The sequence below is a fragment of the Plectropomus leopardus genome, chromosome 7, assembly GCF_008729295.1.
Source record: "Plectropomus leopardus isolate mb chromosome 7, YSFRI_Pleo_2.0, whole genome shotgun sequence".
Classification (NCBI taxonomy): domain Eukaryota; kingdom Metazoa; phylum Chordata; class Actinopteri; order Perciformes; family Serranidae; genus Plectropomus; species Plectropomus leopardus.
In genome coordinates this window covers 9,048,742-9,072,064 of record NC_056469.1, presented here as the reverse complement: position 1 = coordinate 9,072,064, position 23,323 = coordinate 9,048,742, and the positions used below count along the sequence as shown (strand labels likewise).

The 23,323-nt window shown below is 40.9% G+C and overlaps 1 protein-coding gene across 2 annotated transcripts in view; it reads left to right on the top strand.

The window, feature by feature from the left end:
* LOC121946226 (nuclear factor of activated T-cells, cytoplasmic 1-like) overlaps nt 1-14,872 on the top strand; it is a 155,339-nt gene extending 140,467 nt beyond the window's left edge. For both annotated transcript variants that reach the window (XM_042490717.1, XM_042490716.1), the window contains one exon: nt 13,022-14,872. In XM_042490717.1, the coding sequence (XP_042346651.1) occupies nt 13,022-13,077 (56 nt within the window). In that variant the 3' untranslated portion in view covers nt 13,078-14,872. The remainder of the gene's footprint in view (nt 1-13,021) is intronic.
* Nucleotides 14,873-23,323: the final 8,451 nt, after the last annotated feature.

Genomic DNA, 23,323 nt, shown 5'->3' with positions numbered 1-23,323 from the left:
TGACTCTAATAATGTAACCTTTATAAGTATTTATATGGTGTTAGCAACTCTTAATAAATAATTTATTGTTGCTTTAAAGTTTTAAGCCATTAAAAACAACAACTCTCAAAGTGTTTGCTATCAATAATAGCTTATAGCCATTTACAAAAGTTAATTATTTTTAAAAATACTATTATGGGCAATTACAGTTACATTTTATAAACACCTCAAAAAGGGTGCCTTTTTAGGAAGTGCTGCTATTGTTTTGATACACTGAAATTTGACAAAATTCTCCTCTGTTAGACTCCTCAAATCATGTGAACCTGCTTTGCTAGAAGACAAGACAATTCTTTCTAGTCATGTTGTAAATCAGTCTCTTCAAATCTGCTGGGAGCTCGCGTTTGGAAAACTCAGCTCCCAAACACTGTGTGAATGAAAATGTCATGTACATTTTAATTAAATCAGTGAGATTTACTGCATCATAGAGTGAAATAACAGGCTCTTTGCTTCTGTTAAGGTATTTAAGTGGCAGGCTCCCTCCCTGAGCAACAGCAACTGTTAAATCTGTGTGATTCAAAACAGCACGAACAGAAGCAGGTGAAAATGCGGCTTTATGATTTACAGGTCACAGAACGTGTCTGTCCCACCTACTAGCCTGGTCTTCATCTGTGACTCTGACGCGGCCTGGGTTTGGTGAAAACTATACAGTCTCCAGGTGGATCAAAGTTGTGTGTCTGTGAAAATCAAAGCGAGGTGGATGGAAAGGAGATAACTGCAACATTTGCCAAGATTGGCTCTGTCTGGTCTTCTCAAATAAGTCCATGATGTGCCCTGAGGCGACCTCCTCCTCGGTGTTTTTGAATCCCCGCAGGCATTCTAGGATTTAAAGTTGTAGGGCAGCTCTTGAGGTCAGCAGACAGAGTGTTAATCAGATCACACGCTGCTTCAGTTCAGAGTACTATAGCTCAGTGGGGATGTTGAAAAGAGAGAGACCATGTCCTTGTGTGCACTAGGAGCTTTTTTTTTTTTTTTTTTAGGATTTTGTTACCTTTAGTATACTATAAAGATCCTGCAAAAACTGTCCAGCTCGTCAAGACGCTGGATCAGTGGAAATGTTACTTTCATCAGATTGTTCTCTCCAAAGCTGTAAAACAACCCATAAGAGAGCAGGAATGCCAGTTTGTTCAAGAGGACTTCATAAGTGTCCAGTGTGCTGTAGTTTGTCTGCTTAGGAGAGAGAGAGAGAGAGAGAGAGAGAGAGAGAGAGAGAGAGAGAAAGAAGGGACTAAAGAGTCTAAAAGCATGTTAGAGTTTCCCAGAGACCTGGCTGCTCCTCACAACCAATTTGGCTTGACACAACTGACCTACTGAGTGGACAACTGGCCAGTTTTGATGTACAGAGCAAAACTCTAGCAGATGTCAGCGAGCAGAGCTCATGCTTGGATGGCAAAACACACAGGTTAACCAAAGGCCACAGTCTGCAGATACACACTCACAAGCAGACATGCACATTAAAAAACAGGAAGGAGCCTCTCTGAGCAATCTGTCTGTGATGGATGGCGAACAATAAAGTTCGCACTGAGGTAAACCTTTTTGGACACAGTGAAAACAGTTCCTCTACGTATAAATAAAAGAAAACAATTCTGAGATCCCACAGAACGACTGGCAGGCAACAGGTGATTTAAAGAAGCGCAATACAAATGCAGTTATAAATCCTATCGTACGCAGGTGCGCAGCCAAATTCTCACTCAGACGGCTGCAACCCACTGAAGTATGATTGTTTCAATATGCTCATATTTTTTCACTGTGTGCCATTTTAAAAAAGAAAAAACAGTGAAATCCCAGGCCGTCTGCGTCGGCATACGTTTCCAATTCTGAATCAATCACAGCAAGTTTATCAGATGGCTGAGTTATTTTACCATAAACCCATTGGTAATGAGCCATACAAAGAGTTTTAATCTGTCTCCTTTCATATCTCAATCACAGAGACGTGTGTGTTTGACTCAGTTTGGTGTATTTTCAGGCTTTGGTGTTTGCTTTATGCAGCTATGCCTCACTAGTTGTGTGAAACTGAGCTTTTGATTTCTCACAGTCTTGAGTCATCCATACACACTTTATGTCAGAAGCTGTTTAGCGTCTTACTTTTATGTTTGCTTTTGATAAACACTTTGATTGTTGAGTTGTGCTTTTCCTTCCCTGCAGCTAAATAAATACTTTACAGCTCAACACAATCTAACTGAACAGTGTAGTCAAAATAACTGAAAGCATCATTTTTCTGCCCAGTGTTTGAGCATCTCCACCATCAATCAGACTGTGTTGACGGTACTGTGGCATCTGCTTTCTTTTTCTTCTGAAAAATTACGCGCAATATTTTAACTTATTGCACTTAAGTGATCTGAACCCCAAAGGGTCCCAATATGTATGTAAGTTACACAATATTATTTAAGGATGCCTCACCCACAAATTGATCATTTGTTTGTTTAATTTATTACTTACCCCGTGATATGTTGAATTCTTAAAGGGAGCTTTGTTTGTCTCTCATGCCTCCATGCTGAGCGAAGAATCCCAAATCAGAGCAAACTCATGATGAAATGATTTGACATGTTTCTGGAGTTAGTAAAACATCCATTTACATACTCTCACCCAACTCCTGCAGTATATTCAAAGTTGAATTTATGTATGTGCAAATGTGCAAAAATGTGCATGCACACATGAAACGTCACCTCAGTGGTAATTATTTTAAATATTCATGCAAGCATAGTCTAGTGTGCAGACTTATCTTCTTTAGCATTATCTCTTGTCCAGTTTTGGTACCCCCCCCCCAAAAAAAAAATATAGCAACTAAACAACAAAATTTACTCATCTTTTTTAGACTGTAACAATATACTTTACTTTGTTATTGTTTGCAGTACAGTCTGAGCTGACTGCTCAATGATTACAGAGAAGTCAGTGATGAGGGCACTGGAGAGCAGCTCCAACCATGTAAACACCTCCCCCTCATCCTCCCCGGAGACCGACCTCGAGTGAGCACACCCGCGGCCTCCTGGGCCCAGGAGGAAATGAGAGGAGGAGGAGGAGAGGGAAGTGGCAGGCTCACAAAGAGAGACAGAGTGAGGTGAGATAGGGAGAGGCGCAGCACACCATGCAAGATCAAAGACAAAGGTTATGCACCGCTGGGGCCAAAATAAGCACATCAGTGGTGGGGCTCTCAGTAAAAGTTGTTTGTCTTTAGATTTCTAATTTGGGATACTGCTGTTTTATTGTCCTCAAGCCCAGATCACAGCATTTCTACTTAATTTGGCTGTTTTCGAGTGATTTTAATCAGACACCTTAATCCTCCCAGGTCAGGCCATTTGCTTTGGCAACATGTCAGATTCAGCTGACAACAAAGAACCATAAAGCATGTCCTCTGAAGAGTGCGGCGTATTAGAGACTCGCAGGTGGAGATTAGAGCCCAAGATCCACTTTGACTCTCCGCAAGAGGCGCAGAGAGTATGTCATCGTTATTTCTCAAGGCCGCTCCAGCTCTCTTATCCAACTGAGCCAGGAGCCCTTGTCTAAAAACAGCAGCAGACATATTGATTGGAAATCTCTTCAGTGACATCAGAGCACTTACTGTTTACACTCTGCTTTATTTCTTCTTTTCTCCTTTAGCTCACCAAAAGAGGGATTGTATAACTTCTCTTTTGGCATCTCTGCTCTGGCCCAGCTAGATGCTGTCAAGTTTACGAAAACACAATTCCAACCAGTGTTTCCCTTTTTTTTCACTTTGTCTCATTGTCCCATCATGTCTACCCTGTCCCATCTCTCTTCTTTGACATTTTCTTTCTCATCAACTATTACTTGCATTCTTGCTTTCCCAAGCCCTGTGTCTGCAGGTTTTTATTTCAGGCTGCATACTGCACCAACAACCTCCAGAATTAAGGCAAGGCAGTCTTTATGTGTTCTGAGAGGCAAGACCCAGGGCAAAAAATACCACAGAGCACTCGCTGCTCTCCCTCTCGTTAAGCCTGTTGCTTATGCTGTGTTTCATTTACCTTGGAATATGGAGGTCATCAGCCCATTCTCATTCTAAACTTGTCAAGTACCACCACATGGTCAGTGATTTTGGTGTCAAGACACTGACACACAGACACATTTCACAGTGGCATGATATGCTGCCGGTAACGATGTAATATAAGCCAAACCATGCTGTTTAAATAAACGTAAATATGAGGTATGTTAACACCATTATAAATTTATTTTGAAAAGACAAGCAGAAACTGTACGTTTCTTGTGAAAATGGAGTGTGTATTTGAAAAAAGCACATAACATTTAACTGCCATAAATTGCCACCCCAAAACATCAACAACACATGCAGGAGTATACACAGCAGTGTTCCACTACAGCATGTCTAAAAACTTTAAGATCTTGTTAGTTATTCTAGTTTTAACAAGATGAGCCATTGTTACCAATGCCAGTCGATAGAAACGCATTACGCTGTATTTCAAGCATATAATCATTATAGCAACATTTCCACAGATAGAAGTTGAACAGTACTTTTTGACCTTATTGATGGGAGTGGCCATCTTGGATTCTGAGGTTGGGGTTTGTGCGGTTTCTCCAAGTTTCCAAGTTGGAAATCCTACTTCAGGGGACCTAACGGTTGAAATTTCCAATGGGAAACTCAGAATTTTTGACTTTCCAGTGCAAATGGAACGCACCTTAGTAATTGCGTAATTGGCATCTGATTAGTTTCCGAAGTATTATCATTATCACCATGGCAGCTAAGAACAATTTTTACAGAAACTAAAGTTAAAAAAAAAGAACCTGAAAGTTTGGGAGACAAAAATAGGACTTTCCCAGTGGAAATTACTCCTTTGACTTTATGTCTAAATCATATGTTTCATGTCGTCATTGTTCACCTTCAGCAGTCTGAAGAGATGATGGCACAGCAGTGTTTTCACTTTACCACCCAGCTGCTGCGGGGCAGTTGTAAAACCTCGGCTCTCAGGATAAACTCAGCTTTGTTCTAAACTAACTGTGGCTCTGCGGCCCTATCTCTTTCTCTCCTTTTTCTCCTTGTTTCCCCATCTCCTCTGTCAGTCGAGGAGACTGAGTGGTTCCACATGGGAAAGCCCAGGGCTTCACACATCAGCCTAGCTGTGGGGATGAAATATGCTGTCGGTACATATCATCACATCATTAGGCCCAAAGGGATCCCTGCGATGGATTAGAAGCCGTCTACCTGCGAGGCTGGGATGAATTTATGAAGCACTTTATCATGATGAAGCATTAGTGGAACACTTTGTCTCTTTCCATTTGTGTTTATCTGTGGGAATAATGATTGTGTCTCCCTCCGTTTCGCTCGTTCTCTTCCAGTCTCTTCATCTTAATTTCTCTGTGTCATTTATGTGTGTGTTCTGACCTCTGACCCCTCCCTGTTTCTGACGCTGCCGGTTATCAGCGCAAGATAAGTGACGTTGTCCGAGCCTCTCTCGGTCCAGCCGTTTGAGCCGTGCGTGGGAGGCAGCAAATTGTCCATTAAGTGTTTCTGCTGAGGCCCGAGAGAAGATTTGATATAGCAGGGAAACAAAAGTAATATGTACCAGGAAATTCAATTGTCTCTCTCCAGCAAGTTTGAGTTTAGCTTTAGTTTGGCTTCCCCACCAAATCACATGAAAGCAGTTCAGATGAGGTTTAGCTCCGAGTCTGTCTTTCAGCCAGTCTCCTTTTGCTCTCCTGCACAGATTTGATGCCAGTGTTTATGTGTGTTTATATGAAAGAGCTTCTATGACTCAGGCTCACTTCCTCAAATGTTGCTGTGCCACAATAGAAGGAAGCTACCTCCTCTTTCTCACCAACCTGATGTGCTACTACAGGAGTAAGCATAGGAAACATCCCCCCTTTGCTGCAGTGTGAAGGTCCTTGACCCTAACACAGCTGCAGCTTATTCATGTAGTGAAAGTGAGAGGAGTTCAGGAAGGTGCCCTCCGCTACTTTGGTATCGAGAGACTCCGTGTGAGAACAGAAGTCTCTGGCAGGAAGCCTCCGTTACAACCTTGAGTTCAGGGGTTGTGTTTTGGATAGTCAGCTGAGGGAAGCCAGGGGAAGGTGAAGTCACTCTCTGTCAGGTCATTGCCAGTTAGGCCTGATTTGACCGAAGGAGATCGTGTTACGACAGCACGGAACCTCCTTGTGGCTCTCGAGACTCGAAGCTCCGCGTCTCACAGACCATAGGGCATCCTCTGTTCTCTGAGGAAGCCCGGCTGTTATCGAGCCCCAGCGCACAGTGCTCTCCTCTAACAATGCTAACTAAATCCCCAGTGCAGGTCAGGTTCACACTGAACTCTCAGAGTAGCCAAATGAAGTCACAACGCCCATGCTTGGATTACTGAATAAGAAGTAGGCCGACTTTGCAGCACCATAACTTCTTGTTTTCCAATCAGTTGAAAATATTTTTTTTTAGTTTTTTAGTTTTTTTCCAGTTTGCAAGGTTTCTATGCATATGCACAAAGTAACTTTATTATCATGTAAATCACAACATGTCGTATAACTTTAGTTTGGTTTAAAAAAATCACTGCCTATATTTCCAATATTTGCTGCAGTTCATGTAGGTGTGATGTTGTGCTCATTGACAATATTTTTGTGGTTGGAAAAATTTCCTCCTCTGACAGAGCCGGAAATCAACTAAAATGCATGATTGCATTTTAAAGGATTTTTTTTTTGTTTTAAAGCCTCAGATAATATATGTTTTTCTTATTTTGTCACTTTGGCATCTTTCTACAGCTTTAAATTCATGGTTCATAGTGTTATAATCTGCTGTTAAAGCTTTCAATATCATGAACATATTACTCCACCTGAGCATCCTAGCTTTAATTATATCTTGTCAGCAATATCTGTAGCAGCATGCAAACACCTACACAGATCCTTATGTTGTTTTTTTTAAGCCGTGCTATTTTTGGTCTGAGAGCCTGCTTAGTCTGGGCCTTCTGCTATGGTTGGTCTTAGCACCTACCTTGAATGTTACCAGCCCATTAAATCGCAGTCCTCAGCTGTCATCGGCAGCATAGATTTGAGGTTGTATGATTCTGCTCTGCCTATACTAACATTAATTATTAGGCTGTAACCTCAAGTGGCCTTAGTAATTATCAGTGGAACAAAGGAGGAAGTCAGGTGATGTAAAATAAAGAGTGACAGGATGGATGGATGGATGGATGGATGGATCAAGTACACGCAGGACCTACACACAGGAGACCTCTGTGTCCCATGACAAACCAAAAGTCAATGTTGAGTTATTTCCACTAATGTACATAAGTTAACGTACATAACTTAAGTTGCGTCACATATGTTACCAAAGTAAACTTCCGTATGTCACTTTAGTTACAATACAAACAAATGCAGGACTTTCATCCAGGAGACTGCTGTGTGTCCCGTGTGAAACCAAAAGTCAACATTGACTTATTTAAACTAGTGATAGAAGTTAACTTCCATTGCAAACTTCAGTTACATCCTGTATGTAACGTACCTAAGTTGCGTCATGTACAAAGTTAACTTATGTACGTAACTGAGGTTACCTAAGAAACACAGATATTTTGACCCAAATAGTGATTTCACCGGAACGACACAGTAACCCTTTCACAATGTTGGATGTGTACCTTCTGGCCTTTTGGTAGGTGCAGGTTGGACTGGTCTAGGCATTATAACTAGTGATAACAGCTATCTAATGGGTTGATAACGTTCCTATGGGGTGACAACGTGGAACACACTGAGCAAATAGTTGCTTTGATAACTGAAATAGTGCAGTATATAAGAGTTGAACTGTACTGCATTGTTGATTTATGCAATGCACATGCAGCATGTGAACTGGAGGTACTGCATCCCCTCTACAAGGTACAAGCAAATAATTTCCCATCACAGTTGATACAGATTATTTTAGCGATGTCAACATTCATTCAGCCAGCAGTCACACCCAGTGGAGACGGGGTGCAAGCCACTGCCAAGAAACACTGGTAGGCCTTCACAAAGGAGCTGAATTGTCCATTGAACACTTGAACACGGCTGGCATCAGAGTAAAGCACAGTCATATTTTTGTGTCACTCTCACACCTGCCTGAAATAGATCTCCCAGCCGCCCAGCCCTAACTATATGTCCTGACAGGTCCAGACTGCGGTTCACTGATTGCACTGGCACCGCGGCTAATAAAGGATGTCACTCTGTTTAACCAAGACTAGCAGGGCACTTTTTTTTTTCAGCAGGGGAATATTTGGAGTTCAATTTTCCGCTGTTTTTGTTTATTCATGAGAGGGTGTCCTCCCAGTTACAGCTTTCCATTATTAACCTGGGCAACTGAAAAAAGAAAAAAACAAAATAAGTTTCCAGAGCTGTTGAGAGGAAAGCTGGGCCATAGAGAGTTCATTTATGTACATATCTGACAAGAAAAATCTTACTATTGTATAACATAACATAAAAATGTTGTTTACAATAGAATATTTAGATCAGGAAAGTAGAAAATAATCACCTGGCATGTTTTTTTTAAAACTAGCTTTACAACGCCATGTACCCTGCCTGTCCTTATTATGCAAGGGGTTGATTTTTAGAGCCAAATTCCACTGTGGACAAAATGTTCCCCTGCATGTCTAACTTCCCTTATGCTGCATATTTGTGGTTATCTAGTCACTTCATGGAAGGTGAGACAGACTGAAAAAAAGAAGAGCTGTCATGTGGGAGACTTTGACTTTAAAAGGAAAAACAGAAAAATATGCACTGGCAGAACTGTGATTGTGGCTCTTTTGTCAGCATTCAGGATTGTTGTTTTTCCAAAAATAATCAAAACATTTTAACTCAATGAAATCTATTGAATAAACAAAATTAAACTAAATGCATTCAAGGACCTGTCGCCAAAAACAACACGACTTGTTTGACATGCACACGTTTTTATTCACAGTCATTACCTGTTTATCCGTCACTCATTCAAATTTCATTTCCCAGAAGTTGTTGCAACTAAATAGTGACACGAGCTACCCCAATAAACAGCTATAAATAGCAGCTTGGTGTTGTCTTGTGGTGTAACAGTTGGCCACATCCTGTTTCTGATATTCTCACATCACTGACAAGAGTACATAGATGAAAACACAGAGGCCAGAGTTTTTTTACCTTTCTTCTCTCTTTATCACCCGTTTCTTCAGAATGGAACATCACTGGGCATGCCAATGGAAAATATTAGTTGATAAGTGCAGCAAAATAACACCGCAGTTGATATGTGGGCGGCAGAGACGTCACTATTTTTTTTTTTTTTTTTTTTATACAGTGACTGAAAAGAAGAAAGGAAGCCACTGCTTTGCCTCTGAGAAAAATAAAGAGTACATTTGTGGGTTTATTTTTTCTCAGCCGAGCTGTTGGGTTTTCCCTTTCCTTTCCTCACAATTACCTGGAGCTGTTGTCTCACCTCGGCTACCAGAAAAGAGCAGCAACATTAAAGTTTGAGCATCTAATTGTTACATGTGCTTGCACTTCCTTTATGTCCTGCGATGGCAGAGCTAAAAATAACCTCAGCGTGTAAATGCCTGTTTAGCCCGGAGCGGAATAGAGTTGAAAACAGCCAGCAGTGTTGGCACAGGTGGGATTTTTCCAATGGGAGTTCCTCCTGTTTAGGGAGGTGAGTCCCAGACAATCTGTTTGTGTACGTGTGTGTGTGTGTGTGTGTGTGTGTGTGTGTGTGTGTGTGTGTGTGTGTGTGTGTGTGTGCGTGTGCGCGCGCGCGCATGTGAGGATAGGTGGGTGTTTGACTGCATATAAAAAGCACAGCATGCTATTATAGGTGTGTGGCCTACTTCTTTACAAAATACAATCTGTGACACAATATGTATATATTTATTTACATAATAATTTCTGTCTCCAACCTTGGTAATAAGAGTACACATTGCTGTGGCGTTTCTTTTCATTTCCCATAGATCAGTTCAGGTGACATCAGTACCACTGCTGTACAGAAAATTTATGTAATACCCCATTTTCCACCAAAATTAGAACATGTACGCAGGTTTTTTTAAACATGGGAAAACCTACTAAAAGTAGGAAATAGACTGCTTTTCCATTGATGGTAGACCAGAGCTGTGTACATGGCTCTGCAGTAGACAAGTGTGCCTTCTGTGTGTGTGTTTCAGTGACAGGCCAGAAAACAGGCTAGTAAACATCTGAAAGCAGCATGCAGGCCAGTGAAAATGTAATGGTGATTACTTCTTCTTTTTTTTCCCTCTTACTTAGGCAGTCGCTTTCCCCAACTCAGTGCAAACTAAATGTGGGTTGATGTTCAAGCGCTGCTTGGATGGAGATGGACGGTATTTTGTGATGGTGCATCATTGCATCTCATTGGTGCAGGGCTAAAATTAGTACATTGTTGTATTTCCATTACTGTGGATCAGAGCCGGAGCCGATAAACATCTGTGACTACTGCAGAGTCGTTTGACCTGGGTGTGAATGCTGATAAAAACATTTCCAATAACATTAAAAAGCAAGATGTTTGTGGGTGTAAGTTGGGGTTTTTTGTGCTTTTGGAAAGGGGCTTTCTTTTCATTTTATCAGCACCACAGCTGTTCAATATGGCATTGCATCGATAACAATTCACAGCACAGCAATGGTTGGTAATAAAATGAGCTGGTCTTGTTTTCTTCTTGATTGGTGCAGATGCTTTACCATTCACCAAACAGTATCTAGTGATAACAAACTGCAGGCCCACGTTGGGCCTTAGAGTGGGTGGACTTCCTGTCTCGGCTCCCTGCTGTAGACGGTGGTCTCACCAGACTTTGCCTCTCTCTTTCTCTCTCTCTCTCTCTCTCTCTCTCTCTCTCTCTCTGTCTCTCTTTGTCTCTCTCTGTCTCCATCAGTCCTCTTTATCACAGCGAGCTTGATGACTGAGGAGCTTCTTGTTTGCGTTGAGCCACAGGGCTCGAGGTCCTCCCCATCTTCTCAGTCACTTCCCTCTTTTGTGCCAAAGAACACAGAGCAGATAAAGGCAGGGGACTGATGTGTGTCTGCCCGACTGTGGGAAAGGCGCGGGCACAGGAACTAGTGCAGGAAAGACAAGACGATGACTTCAAAACAGAGATGTGTGTACAGGGCCGATACGAGTTTGAAAGGCTGGCAACGTCAGTGATATGTTTGGATTGCAGTTACTGTTATCCAGTATGGTTCTACTTGACCACATCTATGCCAAGTATTCAGTGCAGCGTTGCCTCATGCAGCATTATTAATTTCAAGTTGCAAGGACAGAAGTGCCCGTCAAGGCTTCAAGTGTCTGTTTAGTAAATAAATGACACGTCATGTTTAAAATCTAACACAAAACTTGCAAATATAACATGACTCACATTTATCCTGTGACTAACAGGAGCATTAGAGACACAATTTTAACCCTTTGAAACATGGAGCGGCATCGCTTTTGTTGTGTTGCTCTCAGACACCTTTCATTAAAACTTTTTAGGCCTGAGGTGATTTCTTTTGGAAATATGGGAAAAAAGGCATTAAGTAACTTGGTCAGAAATGTTCCACATATTGCAAGAAATGAGCAGATTTAGGAAATTATTTTATTATTATTATTTTGGGGGAAAAAAAGAAAGATGTACAGAAAAACAATATAATTCCCATAATTACATATTTAAAATCATGTTACAGAATTTTTATATTTTTAAAAGACTTGTGTCTTGCCTGTTGCCTTTTTTTTTTTTTTTTTTTTTTTTTTTTTTACCAATTTTCAGGTAATATGAATGATGTTATATCCTTATCATTTGGTGACTTGAATAATGTAAACATGAATTTTAGGTTTTGGTTAGTAAAGTTACTGTGGTTACATTTAGGTTTCTTAAAATTACTCCAAGATCACACCATTTTTAACACGTCTCCAGGAGAAAGTCCCAGGGAAAAGTGTGGATTTTTGTGACCCATCCACCACCCAAATCTGCCTCCTTATAAAGCCACTCAGAACTGCTTTCTTGGTGCATTGCTCACATGATTGCAGCCTTTCAAGAAACACAGCATATGTACGAATTTGGGTGCATAACTTTTTGTTTGAAAACGTGTGAACAGTTTGTGAGAACTACAATTTGACTGTATATTTTATTAGACCCTCCCTGTTTGGCAAACACCCTCTGCTTTTAAACTTCAGATTCCTAGTTTTAAACAGGTTTTCTGCTGTCACAGTCTGCCGTGCCCTGATTCTTCCAGACTTTTGGGAAGACTTCAATAAATGTCTGTTTAAGACACATTAAAGTTGCTTACATCTCGATTTTGTCTTTCTTTTTTTACTTGGTCAATTTATCATAAGATGATCGTGTTTTTTTTTTATTTGGGGGTTTCAGTTTCCTGTGTTTTTCTCCTTCTGTGTTCCTGTGCTGCCTCTTCCTCATTGACCTACACATCTGTCCTGCATCAGCCTCGTTAGTCCTTCCTGCTGCTCGGTTTCTCTCAGCCAATCAACTCTCTGCCTGTTCTTCTGCCTCATCACCTTACTCTCCTCACCTGAGCTTCTCTGACCTTTTTCTCCACCTGCACTTCATCCCCTCGTCAGTCTAATTTGTATTTAAGCCTTGATTTTCCTGATTTTTTGTCTTTGTTGGATCCTTGTTTTGGTCGTATGACTTTCTGTTTGCTGTTTCCCTGCTCTGACCTGGAATAAAAAGTTCTCTGAGTTATAGTTGTCTGCTGTCTCCTATATTTGGATCCACCTTTTCCACTTGACATGACTTCCTATTATAAAGTCTCAAGCAAAACTGAGATATTGGCAGCTTCAATCACGTTAAGACATTGTGCAACTGTTAAAACTGACAAAATGACAGCTGGGACCTCTCTGGGCCCCTGGAATTTAAGTGGCTCCAGAGCAGTCACCCACTTTGCCTGGTTTGAAATCCATCCCCGGCAGGTTTTTTAAACTGACAACCTTCCTATCACAAACCTTCCTCTGTAACTTCCAGGCCACATCTCTTCATTAAATGTAATAGTCTTTTAATGATCTGAATTGCCTTTCAATGTGACTACTTAATAATGATCTGCAACTTCTCTTTTCTTTCCACAGTTAACGAGATCATCAGGAACGACCTCTCCAGCATTTCCGTGCACACTCATGCATAGACGTCCAGAGGTCTTCTGTAGCAGCGCGCACACACAAAAACACACACAAACAGCAGCAGCATCAACAAAAAGAGGACAAAATAATAGAGATCCAGATGATGAAGAATTAAGTTTTGACCAGGATCTCCTAACTGACCATCATTGCCATCAGCTCCTCCTCGCTGCAGATTCACATTGACAATCACTGGCAAGCTCCATTTGAATAAACAGATGAATGTTATATTTACAAAAATAAAAAGGGAAGTGATATCAGGGGCAAAGTATATGAATACACTTGCCTTAATTCACAGCAGATGTTCTTTAGTGGACCAAACAGCTCAATGAGACTGAATTACTTTTATTGTTGACAAAATGACAATCTTCATTTTTGAGTGTGATCTGTATGTTAATGCATGGACAAGCTAAATGGGACAACGAGTGTCATGCTTCACTTTGGTTCATTTGTTTGTGCAGTCAGTCCGCGACAACCGAATTGGTGCCTTACAGCAGCGATATTGACAGCAAACAACAGCAGCAAATACAGACGGTTCTCTCAAACCCAAAGTGGAAGTTTTTATATGACATTTTTGTATCATTTCAATGATTTGTTTACAGGGAAACAGAATAAAAAAGGCTGGAAAAATATGTTGGGAGTATGTGAATAGATTAGAATTGTATTTTTTTTTCTTGCTTCCTCATTATTATCTCATTGTTCATTTATACTGAATGTTATTGTATGATATTCTTTTGTATAAACATGTATTTGAAAATGTACTTATGTATGCCTTATGCTTATGTCATGCAGTTTGCTATTTAGCTGTTTTTGTTCCATTCGTCTTCCCCTAACATGTACCATTTCTATTACCCCTGCATTATGTTTTTCACCTTAGTGCCTATTTTTATCATCCTGCCCCGGTCTTCCAGCCCTCCCACCCAAACCACGACATATTGATGCACAGACAATCAGAGAAATATATAGTACATATCCTATGACAACAGTTCGTGGTTGCAGGAGCTTATAAAGGCAGGTATCAGAGGTTTCTTCTCCCCCAGCTATAAGATAGTTGAACAATGGTAAGCTTACCTGCTGAATTTAGATAAGAATACTTCCTGGACAATATATATTTGTCTGTTGCTTCTTTCACTGCAGGTTTGCATGTAAATAGGCACAGGGAAAGTACGCGGCAGGCACAGTTTTACTCATCATTTGGGTGATTCCACTGAGGAGTTGGCAGGACTGTTACTTACAGCTGGCAATAATTGATGTGAGTAAACCAAAGGATTTTATCTTTGGTGAAATTATTGTCCAAGTTTCCTTTTTCTGTCGGAGACTTTAGCTTCGAGCCGTTCCCCCATACAAAAAGAAAGAAAAAAAACATTATGCACTTTACCGTAGAAACAGAGCAGGTTTCCTTGCTTCCAGACCAAATATTGTAGATGGATTTCCACTGTCGTGTCATAAACGTACCAACTCTTCTTTCACACAGCTGCAGTCTTTTCCATGTTATCTGTCTTTTTGGAGCATGCACATTGTACTAATGTCGGGGATCATTTAGCTGACAGTAGCTTACAAATATAGCTTCCTAATACATTTTTGGACATATAGTATAACAGCATGACTAAACTGTATGAATAAGGTTTCTATTTTGTGCCTTACTCTCTTTCTTGGCTACAAGATCGTCACAACTCTATAATGCTTTTCTGTGTAGGCACAAGGTGAAATATATTTCTCTTTAATATGAAATATTTATGAAAAAATGAAATGTGTTTTAAGTGCATTTAATGTGTTCTCAACAATGAATTAATAAATGGCATAATGGTGACCATACATAACCTAAGTTCTCAGTTATTTTGGTGTGGTATTAATATTCGAGCATGTACAGTTGTGAATGTTATTTTTATAATAAGTAAACAAGTATTTTTAAATTTTTATTTTTTATTTTATTTTATCTATATTATTATTTTTTTTTTTTTTTACTGCTTGGAATTAATTATTTGCATAATGTGTGACCCACGTCATAAATTCATGACTTGACTCATCTTGTCAAAATTAAAAAAAGACCTTTGAGCCTTCTACTTTAAAATATTTCATGCCCTTCCCCAAGCCCAAAGATTTCAGAAAAAGTACATCATAAAAACCGTACGCATGAATCAATCATTTCCTGTATCAACTAATATGACACTATGTAATCCCAACAAGTTGATACTTACTTCCCCAGATCCACTTGGTTTAAACCAATCTATCTATATCCAACAAGCTGCAAGAGAGAACCACGAGGAACTGTTTCATTACTGAGCACCAGTTGGAAAATTTTTTTTTAAAAAATGGTTTGTCATCAAAAACTTACTACAGTATGCAGAATGTGCAGGTCAGAAATAACAGAGTTTGACATTGACACAACATTTTTTATGCAAATTTTGCACTGATGATTTTTGTAAATATATTAATAATGTTGTTAAATTGGCTTGAAGGACATATAATGACTTGTTTGAGACTCAAAATTCAAAGTAGATTTGGGATTTGACTTGGGACTTCTCAGTTCTGACCTGGGACTTGAGTGCAAAGACTTACTTGTGACAGCGGGGGCCCTTCTGTGCGGAGTTTGCATGTTCTCCTCGTGTCTGCGTGGGTTCTCTCCGGGGTCTCCGGCTTCCTTCCACAGTCCACAGACATGCAGCTCAGGTTGATTGGTGACTCTAAATTGCCCTTAGGTGTGACTGTGAGCGTGTATGGTTGTCTGTCTATATGTGTCAGCCCCGCGATAGTCTGGCGACCTGTCCAGGGTGTACCCCGCCTTCCGCCCGATGGCAGCTGGGATTGGCTCCAGCCCCCCGCGACCCTTATGAGGACAAGCGGTTACAGAAAATGACTGACTGACTGACTTGTGACTTGCAAAACAATGACTTGGTTCCACCTGTGGTATTGTCTGGCTGTGATTCTCAGCATGGAGGCTGCTGAGCTGTGGTCTGGCAGCTGACACTGCTCAGTCCAAACTGCTGAACAATGGCAACAGTGCTGACAGAGCTAACAGTGTTAACCTGGGGAGCAATGGAAAGTTGCCATTATGCATCAACTGCCCTGTCCTGGTATTGGTGTCCCTCCCTGCCACTGTGTGGCACTGTGCCAGCTTTACGCGCACCCTGATCAGTGGGCGGGGCTGTGCGCTGTCACAGGTGGTGCGCTGTGGCTGTAGCTCGTTGGTGAATCCCTTCCTTTGGTGTGGCCGTTTGGCGTGTGGAGCCTCTTGCTTGGCATGGCAGCCGTCATGGCGCATTTTTACGTCCATAAAGGTAATGCGCTCTGCCATTTTCGTTCTTGTATGTTTGCGTAAATTAAATTAAAAAAAAAAAATGCTAATTGGAGACAGTCTCCACTCATCATAACGTGGCTGAGCGCTGGTGCGGCGGAGGACGGATCTCTCGGCTAGAAGTCCGTCTGGGTGCAGTTACGTGTCCGCTTGGTAAGTCATTGTTGTCTGTCTGTCCATCTGCTCTGTCACTCGGGTCCTAGCTGATCATTGTCAGGTGTGTTTGTGTACAGTGTGATTTAGCTGTGGCCTCTGAGGCTCTCACCCGCAGGTTCTGCGTGCGGCTGCGCTGTGGCTTGACAAGTTGTATGTATGAGAGTAGATTACCCTAAAACATTACCGTTAATTGAATTATCTTACCTACTACATCTAAATAATATCTTAATGTGCCTTTTTTTAGAGGCTTGGGTTGGTGTTATACAGTTTTTGCTTTTCTCCATCTTGCGGTTCTGTTTGAGGTTAGGAAAGGCGCCTCGGTTTTTAAATTGTTGCTGTATTTATTGCCTTAAAATGTTTTTGCCTTAGTTTGTATTAATTGTAGTATTGGTTTTGATTGTATTTTGTTAGTATTTTGTTCATTTGTGTGTGTTTGGATTTGGTTTCTTTTGTTATTTCATTGTCAGTGCCGATTTCAGGCTGCACCAGCTATGTTCAGCAACTTATGGCACGTTTTTAACCCTTCACTCTATGTTGGCCGCTGCTGGTGGTGTTTTCACCACGATCCCCCTTTTTTTGTGTGTGTTTGTGTGCGTTGGTATGGGGGTTCATGGGTGGTGAGTTTAAGGACCCCTTCCCCATTTTGGTTCCCTGGCCCTGTCCTCATTCCCCTTCCTGCCAAGTGCTTATTATTATATTATATTTTAGATACTTGTGCCAAGACATTTTAACTTCTGTTTGAATATTTTATTGTTCTTGTTAATTTAAATTCTTCTGTTTTGAGATTTGGCTTTAAAATTTCCCAGGGACAGAATTCCCACAGGTGGCTTGTCGAAACACCAAGAGTACAGTGCAAAGTAGCAATGACTAACTAGCCAGTGGGATACACACACACACGCACGCACACACGCACGCACGCATGCATGTGAGGCCAGACCGGCTTACCATAACAAACCACAGAGAAACTTAAATTACAGCATACGAAGAGGTAGCATGATGTCGTTTTGTGCTCACAATCGCTCCACTGTAACTTTACATAGCAAATCGAGGTTAGCCGCTATATAAATGCTCTTAATATTGTGTACAGAATGTTACCTAGTTCTGTTTATTTGAGATAATAGGCTCCATTTTTTTAAGTGAATTAGTTGGTGATGTTTTCAGTCTTTTTTTCCTCACTTTGTTCCTTTAAAAGCATTCTTTGACTATTACATGTATGGCCCATATGGCTATGCTTTAGTTTTAAGGCCTACTTTAACTCGGCTGTGTGATTTTCTTGTGTTATACTGCTTGACCTTAGTGAACCTCTGACTGTTCCAACCTGTACCTATATCCCCAATAAAACCTGAAATGGAGACAGTTGGACATTGACAAGAGTAGGGAAAAATTATTGGGGGGTTGTTTCTCTACTTTTACTTTTTTCTAAATGTAGTGTTTTTGAATGACATTTTACTTTCATTTATTTATTTTTTGCTTTATCACAATTCTTATTGCTGCAAAATAGTTGAACTTTTGTACTCTGCGTTTTACATCTTAAAATTTTTCCTCTGCAGTTGCCAGCAGAAAGGGCACTTAAATCAATCATCAGATGGTATTTGGTCTTCCACTTTAGTTTCAAAGTCAAATCCAAACAAACCTACACTGTACTTTAGCGGGATAAAACGCATCAAGCTGCTGATATGCCAAGTACAAGCAGAGGCCTGTGTGTTTTCCGGTGAGTATTGTTAGCGGTGGGTAGTTATGAGTGAAACAGCTCCTCGCCATGGGAGCTGTGCCACGCTCCTGTGTACCACCTGCCAGTCCTCCAGACTTTTTTCCATCCAGCAAAGTTATGAAGCGCCCATCCCCATAGTGACAGAAGGCAGGCCTAGGCGGTGCTCCCCTGTACGGCTATGGTAAGCCCAAAATAGCCTCACTATTTACAGATGCAGTCACGCCCCTTTTTCCTGGCACCCTGTACTCCTTACCTTAGTCTTCCTCTGACGCCGCCGTACCCTTTGACACAGTGGAGAGATGACTCCGGGCCATAGTTTCCACCGGAGCAGCAGTCAAGCAGGGAGACTAACTAAAGCAATGGAATATCCATGATATCAAAACAAATGGAGCTTCAGAAACTATTGACATCTGCTGAAAGATTTATTTTCTGATGATCAAAAGTACAAAACCTGCACAGAGCAATACATTTTTTTCTCATATGTGAAACTGAAGCATTTTGTACCATTGCATTATGCTTTTCATAATATTTCAGTTTTAAGAGTGTAATACTGAATTATGCATGCTTCAACAATGCATGCTCTCTGCTTAAACTTTGCAGTATATAGGCCAATGTTTACATTTTACTTTTTTTTTTTCAAAGCACTCTGAGTTGCATTTCTTATGTATACTTATTTGCAATCTTGCCAAGAGTTGGATGAGAAGATCGATACCACTCTCATATCTGCCCGTTAAATATGAAACCATTGCCAGTAGAGAGTTAGTTTAGCATAAAGGCTGGAAACGGCAAATAGGTAGCTTGGTTCCATCAAAAGCAAGACAAAACCTGCTTACTAGCGCCCAGGAAAGTCACGTTCAACTCATAGCCCTACAAAAACTGAAAAATACAACTTTTGGCTTTTGCAGCATGTGAATGCTGGACTAAGGGACTGTTTGTTATTTATCAGAGGGAAGGGGGCTGTGCGAAACAAGGAAGGCACTTTATTTTTTTTAAGCACTAGGGCGGGGTTTATGTTTTTGCATGTGGACTATCAGAGGGACATAAAAATTCCAGTGGTTGTTTTTGTATTTATTTTAAATATGTTCAGACCCTCAAAACCCTCAAGTGGGTTTAATTTAAAAATCTCCAAAATCACACCATTTATCATATCATAGCCAGAAACTGGAAATTTGGTTTATGGTGGAGGAAAAGTCACACATTTTCCCCCAGTGACGGGCTCAGGGGGAAAAAAAAGAATATATATATTATTTTTATCTTCAGGAAGGGTCGTAAAAATAAAAAACAAAAAAAGAAGTCACACTCCAGCCAGGCCCCTCCTCTGATAAATACAGAACAGTTCCTAACACAGTCCAACTGGAATTAAATTGCATGTTTTTTGGGGTGTGTTGGGGGGGGGGGGGGGGGGGGGGGGCATGCATATCTGCTCTGTAAATCGTCAAAGATCAGACACTTCTCCAAATACCAAGTGACTTGACTGACAGACAGACTGAACAAATGACTGTCAGACTAACTGACAGATGCAGACTCTGCCATTCAAAGGACACAGCATCCCCGCCGAGAAGACAACAGAGCAGACGAGCAAAAAGCATTCCCTTATCGTAATGATTGCAGCGCGTGCCATTTTCTCCCCGGGGTCTGCGTGCTCACGGCACCTGGCAGAGGGCACGACTTAGAAGTTTCATTGTGTGAATTTATAGCGTCTTTACGGCCCCGCTTCCACTCCGATTTTATCCCCACAGCCCTTGATTTTGGCTTTTATAAAGTGAGTGCATAGGCACAGCGCTGGAGCTCCTGCCGTCATCTCTCATCGGCCATCTGCAAGCAGTAAATCCTCAATATACCTCTGTTATGAAGGGCATGTTGAGAGAACCATGGGGGGGTGGCTTTAAGAGACGCTTTAAGAGATAATTGCTTGACCATACTGAGGGACCTTTGATTGTTTTGTCCCATAAGGAAGTTCTACATTTGATCTTTTTGGTCCCTCGAGTCAGTTTTTGTGATTTCTTTTTTTCTTCTTCAGAGGCTGTCAGATGACGATAAACAGACCATCTTATCAATTACCTTTAGGATGATAAAGAAGATGAGGACCATATGTGTGTGAATTCAGTGTTTACATGTGTTTTTTGAATCTGTTTTGGGTGGAGTTTTCAGGGCTCCACAGGTGTACACAGACCCATTTAATGGGATAGTTTCACAGGTGACAGGGCCAGCAGATGACCCGCTGACATGGTCACATCGTTGCGGACCCCAAGACAAATCACTGTTTTAAAAGACACTTTAAGAGACGCTCCGAAAGGCAACCAGATGGGGCCTGGAAAAAATCCTGTGTGTCTTTTATTCTCCATCTGCAATCATTCAGTTTGATTCGCTCTCTCTTTTGTGATGCGTGAAATGTTGTGCAAGGATTTATACAAATTTAGCGGCGGGACAGATGTTTGAGCTTAGGAAATGTGAAAAGCGAGAATTATCTTTAAGAGTCTGTTTATATGATGGCAACACGTGAGTTCTCCATCCTCCACATCAAAGTTCATGCATTCGATATCCCTTCAATCTGAGAGCTCTATTCCTTCATCGAACCAAAAAAAAACCTCCAAGACATCCCAAGCAATCATTCTTCCATTGTTTGCTGTAAATGTTTCGGTACATATGCAGAATGTTTATGTTGAAGTACATTGTAGCGCACATTAGGGATGCTCTTAATGGGCTACAGTAAAAGCCCTTGCTAGTCAAGAGTTCAGGCAGGTGCAGACTCTTACAGTAGATAAAGGAGCCTGGCATTGGAGATGAGTTCACGACAATCACTGTGAGGCTTTTAGACGCCTTCTCCAAGCTCAATCTTCATTTCCCCTGACACTGATTTTGCAATAAGGATCCGGAGAAAAGGGGAATGTCCATCTATTCATTTTAATGATCCCTCATTATTGACTGCTGGCAGGGAGGGGGCGGGCAAAGGTAATGATTCTTTGTCTTTGCTGGCCAATCACTCCTCTTAAAGGAATAAGACTCTAAATAAGGCCACTAATGGATGCCCAGTGTGACCTAAGGCTGACCCCGCGTGCAACCTATGCGATCTGACTTCCCGACATGAAGAAGAGAGAGTTTGCTGCTTTAGTCATTTATTTCCTTTTTTTGTGGCCTAGTTATGATTTTTTTTTCAGATTGGAGGAAATATGACCATTGTAAAACCACAAATTTCATGTGGTCTATAAATATTGATTTAGTACAGTGGGCTTATGTCACTAAGGCTATAGCCAGATTTGGGGTATGCCTTTTAACTCAAATTATTAAAGCGATAGTTCGACATTTTGGGGAATTGGCTCTTCCTTGCCAGGGGTAAAACAATTTGAAGATTAATACTCATTTCTGTAAGGAAACTATGAGGCAACACCGGGGACCAGGGACACCAGTTAGCTTAGCTTAGCATAGACAGTGGAAACAAGGGGAAGCAGCTTGCTTGATCCTGTCCAAAGGTAATAAATTCCACCTACCAGCACCTCTAAAGCACAATTAAACCCATGAAATCCTGGTTTTAGAGGGGGTTATGTGTCAAACTGTTTATTGGCAAGGCACGTTAGTCACTCGACTTACTACTTGCCCAACAATTACTCGCTGATGATGATATCCTAGAAAGTAATTGATGCATCTTTGTTCCCTTTGGATAATTATGAAGCTCTTTCCATAAAATAGTCAAGGGGATTTAAGCAAACTTTTGAAATGCAAGTAGATACATTTCCATCAACTGTTTTGGAGTGAGTAAACTAGACTTCGCAAAGCAAAGTTTTGTCAGCAGTTAGTGATATAGGCCACACTTAATTCATGACTGTGATCCACCAGTAAAGTAGACGTTGCAAACCAGAATCAATAAAGCAGTCTAACTCAATTGGCAACCTACAGGGCTGAAAACGGAAGCCGAAGCAGACGTACCAAAAAAAAAAAAAAAAAAAAAAGTTTCAAAAAGTTCCTCAAATTGCAACTTGAGGCATCAGAAGCAAGTGAATCCCCATAGACCCCTATGTTAAAATGCCTAACAGCAAAAATAAATATGTTTACAACCTGGTGCAAAATAAAAGGTTGCTGATAATTTCAACATTCATGATAATTGTACAGGAGGTGGATTTTATATAACTCATCTGTTTACATTTTCTTTATGCTTAAAGTTACACAAAGACAAATTAATGCGCAAATCAAGATACTACTGCGTCAGAGCTTTGTGGCGTTTCCATATCACATTTATTGCATAGACTATTTTTCAACAAAGGTAAAATCCTCCTCAATCAAGCATGCAGTTGATTAAATTTGATCAGATTTTGACATATACATAAAGAATTTTTATGCAATACTTCAAAAATGCTTTAATGGAAACATAGCTTCTAACACACAGGCCTATGTCATTACACCTCACAGTAAAAGCTGCAGGAAGTCACACTAGCTGTTTCCCCCCGTTTACACTCTTTATGCTAAGCTGGCTGTAGCTTCATTTTCAATGTGCAGACATGAGCGTAATCATTCTTTTCATCTAGCTCTTAGCAAGACAGCAAACATCTCCTGAAATGCTGAAGTATTCTTTTAAAACCGCCTAACTTTTTTCAAATGCAGATATTTTGTCTGCACCTGAAGCGTGTTCATTGCGCATCGATTTGGATGCCTTCAGCAAATGACTTTCAAAGGACTTCTACACTTTAGGGATCTGGAAAACATTGATGTTTTTCCTTTTTTTAAGGTGCTCTGTTTTATATAAAGATCCTACTATGTGTACATAGCACTGCAGATGATTAAGCCTTTATGTATATGTGCACATCTCCGCCAGTCTTAGCTGTCATCGGTCTGTCAAGGTAATGAACCCTACTTTACTGCAGCCTCCAACAGCTCTTTAAGGCCTACTTCACACCACCGAAGAAATACACTCAGGTATTAGTTGTTCTGCCTGGATGCTCGGCTGGGTGATGGGTGGGCGGGGATGTTATTAGGAGCATTCATCTACAAGGCTCCCCAAGCCATACTATACTGAAACTGACCACAAGACAACCCTATCATCCTCAAAGATTACCTGTCTCCTGCACTGTATATGAATGTTTTATCATAAAAGCTTTTC